We start from the raw sequence: 4,660 nt of genomic DNA, 5'->3' as shown, positions 1-4,660 counted from the left end.
ACACACACACACACACACACACACACACACACACACACACACACACTCAAAAAAAAAATAGAGACGGGATCTTGCCAAGGCTGATCTTGAACTCCTGAGCTTGAGCAATCCTCCCTCCTCTGCCTCCCAAAGCGTTGCAATGACAGGCATGAGCCACCGAACTGGGCCCCTGCTGCTTTTTTGTAACAACATTCATCCCCTTCTGCCCTCCCCTCTTAACTCATTAAGGTGTTCTCCACTTCTGTAATTTTTGTCATTTCAGGAATGTTATATAAATGGAATTAGGCCAGGTGTAGTGGCTCACGCCTATAATCCCAGCACTTTGGGGGGCTGAGGCAGGGGATCACCTGAGGTCAGGAGTTTGAGACCAGCCTAGTCAACATGGTGAAACCCTGTCTGTACTAAAAATACAAAAATTAGCCAGGGGTGGTGATGCATGCCTGTTGTAATCCCACCTACTGGGAGGCTGAGACAGGAGAATCCCTTGAACCCTGGAGGCGGAGGTTGTAGTGAGTTGAGATTGTGACATTGCGCAACAAAATTTTTTGTTGCCTGGGCAACAAAAGTGAAACTTCATCTCAAAAAAAATAAATAAGAGAAAATGGAGTTACACCGTATGTAGCCTTTAGGACTGGCATTTTTTCACTCAGCATAATGCTGAGATTTATATAAGTCGTTGCATGTAACAATAGTTCATTTCTTTTGAGGAAAGAAAACAACTTTTGTCTGAGAAATATGAGCCCTTTCAAATGATCAGGCTCAGGGAGGCATTAAAGTGAGACGGTAATCCCGTCCTACTTCCCGGCTGTCCTGTCCTGCTTCCCCGCTTTTGTACTATGTAGTCTTTGAAGCTGTTTGCTATCGTCACATGTAGCTATGAATTACTCTAATAATGCTGCATTGCACACTGTATCCCACACCCTATAACTTAACAACGAGTCAATGTTATTTCTGCAAACCAGGGAGAATTCCTGACAAACAACTTTGTATCAGCTCACTCCCTTTCCCCCTTTGCCTTTAAAAACCTGATTGAAGCAAAAGCCAAATGGAGCTTATATCCAAGGTTACCTGTGCGTGAGTCTTCCAGGCAGCTGTCTTAACTTTGGCTGAAGTAAACTCTTTAAATTATATTTTGTGCCTCAGCCTGTTCCTTTTAGGTCAACACTGTCTAACTATTCCCCCATTTGGGTTGGCCCACTTTTTTTGGCTATTCTAAAGATACAGAAAAATCACTTACTTTACCTATCATACATCCAACTATACCCAACGCAGTACTTCACCTCTGCTCACCAAGAAGTGTGTGGGGATTTCTCCCCACAAAGAAATTCTCTGGCAGATTCTTCAATGGACACCACCTTGGTGTCCTCTACCTCAGTTCAGTTTTGACAGTATCTACCTAGAGATAGCTTCGGATCCCATAGCTTGGGGGCTCAGTCCCACAAGACTGCCTCAAACTTCAGATACTAATCACAAGCACAAGTTGTTGCCCTAGAGGACAGAAGGCAACAACAACAAGAAAAATCAGAGACCAAAGTGGTTGAAATGAATATTGTTGCCACAGTCAGTTATGAATGATGACAAGGGCTAGGGCAATGCTACCCAGAGTGTGGTCTGTGGACCAGAAACAGTGATGAGCTGTTTGTTACCAATGAGATAAGTACAGAAATTGAGGATAAGCATGGAGAAACTATTATAGCAAATTAAAATAGCAATATTATATGTTCTAATAATTTAAAATAAGGCTTTTGTTCTCTATGACTTTTCCATATATTTTTCTCATAATTCATTTTTACTGTTTTCTATATGAACTGGTCTGTGATGAATTGGACATCTTTAGAAGTGGTCCTTCCCTATGGACAGCTTGGGAGACAACACTTGGGAGACACCACCACACACAGGGAGGCCGAGAGAGCAGTGGGAGCCCTGTTTGTGTTCAGTGCCCTGGGGAAGCAGGTGCTGAGGAGGCAAGAGGGTGGCAGAGCTCAGATGCCTTAAGATCGTGATTATCAGCTGCTTCCAAAGACTTGGAGGCTTCCTGTCCATCAACCTCCAAGTTAGCATGAGAATCACCAACCTTGCACCCAGTTGTCACTAAGGCCAGCCTCCTGTGCTTTCCCTGGGCAACACTGCTCCAAGGAGAGTGCTCCAAGGGCCTGATGGCCTGACTTCTGTCAGGAGCTTGGCAGTAGAAACCCAATGTGTGCACGCTCCAGTTGGCCCCTGGCGGCTGAATGAAAGAGCATGGGCTTAGACACAACTGTCTTCCAAGAGACTGCCCAGATTCTTCAGGAAGGTTAAGCCCATACCCTTCCGATTCCAAGCTGAGGAGACAGGAATGATGCCAGGGCTGTGGAGTGGGACATCTGGCTCTGCACACGAGGACAGCCTTGGGCTGCAATTTCTGATTTGCATGTAAAGGCAGCAGCATGTGGTCACTGTCAGTCCTCATAAGGACCATAGGCCCTGCTGAGGCAGGGAGTGAGGAAGGAGGTGGTGCTCGCACTGAAGTCTTTACCCAGTTAGAGAAGGAGAGAAAGAGCGGGCACGAATCCCAGGGTCCCTGTGGTGAGGGGAATCACTGAGACTCACACCACCTGGTCAGACATTTATTGGCGCAGTGGAACCTGTTCTCCACGCCCCAGGCCTTTCAGATTGATAGGATTTCAATGTGGAACTCTGGTTGCTTTGAAGGGACTGCACATTGGACCTGTAAAAAGTCATCAGTCTGGAAGGCAAGGCTCCTCTCTGGAATCTGGAACAGGCAGAGAGCATTGCACATTTGGCAGTAATGTTGCCGGCACTGCCACATGCGGATGCAGGCCTGGAGCTTGACCGCCGCCTGCTCCTGGATGACATAGGCCCTCAGCAGGGCCTGCCGCCGCTGTCGGATCCGCTTCTGCACCAACGTCCTCCACCAGCACTGAATCATCCAGGCCCTGAGGGCAGCGACCAGCAGGGTCCGGCGCACCAGGACCCCACGCCACCAGGCCTGGATCTGCCCAGCCGCCTTCACCCTTTTTCTGTGACGCAGTTGTGCAAGAAGCAACTAGCCAAGCAAAGCAAAGGACTCCCAGTCAATTTGTCAACATCAAACACAGGTTGTTCTCTAAGAATCAGCCCTCCCCCTGCTGGTTCTGAGGACCCAGGAGACCTGGGTGGGGTTTGTCCTCTACTTCTGTCCTGTCCATGGCTCTGGGCACATCTGCCCACTCTCAGGGTTGCAGTGCCCTCATCTATGAAACTGGGATATGTTTGATCTGTGGACCTCTTGGGTTCATAGGTCTAGGGGAGACACTTTCTGGTCCAGAAGACCAGGGTGTGAGGAACTGAAGGATCTTTATGAGAATCAGTGAACCTCTGCATTTATGGCCTGTGTCCTGATCCAAACTCCAGCCCGCGATGCTGCCTCCTGATGTCTTGCGTGGTGCTGCAGCCCTTTGGGGTTTCCCCTCACCTCACTTCTGCGGACTTTCACTACCATGTCTCAGACCCTCCTCATCCTCCTGGGCCTTTCCACTTCCTGTGCTGAGCCCCACCCACCAGGTGGCTGTGCACACACTGCTTCCTCCTCTCTCTACCGTCTGTCTCCATACCTTACTCAATTCACCCAGGAGAGGCAGGGCTTGAGGGGATAAGAGGGCAATGCTGAGCCAGCCCCTGTGGAACCAGAGATGGAGCTCCATTTCTAAGAACTCTGGGGTCAAAGAGTCAATGATCTGCGATTCTCTCACCCTCCTGGGCCCCACCTACCTTCCGCCGCCTCTCTCTCTCTAGTGCATCTTCATCTGGACCACATTTCTGTAATCAGAATGTGGGTGTAGGGGAGCATGGGTGAGGGCCAGCCTGGCTGCAAAGTCCCCACAGCCCCAGTTCCGCATTCTTTGCCTGGGTCCTAAGAAGTGGCCTAGTGCTTCCCTGGGCTGTGGGACAACTCTCCACCCCTGGGGGAGTGTATGTGCCTGAGTCTTACACAGCATTGACTGCCCATGGTTTTGGAGCAGTGGTTCAGGTGATCATCTCCCTCTGGTTGCTGCTCCCTGAACTTGGCAGGGGCAGGAAGGGTGGAAAAAGAGATGGCCATGATGTCACAAGCGGAACTATGACCAGGGGCCAGGGTGCCTTTTCCAGGCTCAAAGTTGATTGATAAAGAGCAAATACCTGCTCTCCTGTTGAATTCCTTGGACAACTCTGTTGAATAAAAATTGTGTGAATATCCTTTCCCAGATTGTCATCTGCCTGTTAACTTTTTTCATGGTTGTCTTTCCTTCCACAGTGATCTTTAATTTTGATATGCTCGAATCCATTGCCCCTTTACAATTCTGCTTTTGTAGTTTTCTAAGGAAGTGCTTTTCCATCCAGAATATAGGTTTTTCTGAGATTCTGGTCTACCTTTTACATTGAGGTGTTTTAACATTTAATGTAGATGTTTTTATGAGACATTTACAGTTAGAAATGACAATGGGGATGTTACCACTGACCCCACAGAAATAAAAATAACCATCAGTGACTACTATGAACGCCTCTATGCATACAAACTTGAAAACCTAGAAGATATGGATAAATTCCTAAACACATACACCCTCCCAAGATTGAAGCAGGAAGAAACTGATTCCCTGAACAGGCTAATAATGAGCTCTGAAATGAAATTAGTAGTAAATAG

The 4,660-nt window shown here is 48.0% G+C and overlaps 1 protein-coding gene across 1 annotated transcript; it reads right to left on the bottom strand.

The window, feature by feature from the left end:
- Positions 1 to 2,592: 2,592 nt before the first annotated feature.
- Positions 2,593 to 4,150, bottom strand: LOC116559364 (IQ domain-containing protein F3). The gene is made up of 3 exons (XM_032290039.1): positions 3,971 to 4,150; positions 3,751 to 3,798; positions 2,593 to 3,046 (listed from the first exon to the last, which is right to left on the bottom strand). Exons 1-3 carry the CDS (start codon positions 4,079 to 4,081, stop codon positions 2,648 to 2,650), a joined length of 558 nt encoding a protein of 185 aa, XP_032145930.1. The 5' UTR covers positions 4,082 to 4,150; the 3' UTR covers positions 2,593 to 2,647.
- Positions 4,151 to 4,660: the final 510 nt, after the last annotated feature.

This window comes from Sapajus apella, unplaced genomic scaffold, assembly GCF_009761245.1.
Source record: "Sapajus apella isolate SASKATOON/1434 unplaced genomic scaffold, GSC_monkey_1.0 scaffold23, whole genome shotgun sequence".
In the NCBI taxonomy this organism is placed as follows: Eukaryota; Metazoa; Chordata; class Mammalia; order Primates; family Cebidae; genus Sapajus; species Sapajus apella.
Note: the sequence above shows the minus strand (reverse complement) of the source record. Positions and strands in the feature narration are given on the sequence as shown.

Coding starts and splice junctions, on each gene's coding strand:
- LOC116559364 (XM_032290039.1), bottom strand. CDS start 4,081: ATGGCCATCTCTTTTTCCACCCTTCCTGCCCCTGCCAAGTTCAGGGAG. Junction 3,799..3,970: donor CCATGGGCAGTCAATGCTGT/GTAAGACTCAGG, acceptor TTCTGATTACAG/AAATGTGGTCCAGATGAAGA. Junction 3,047..3,750: donor AGAGAGAGAGGCGGCGGAAG/GTAGGTGGGGCC, acceptor TTGCTTGGCTAG/TTGCTTCTTGCACAACTGCG.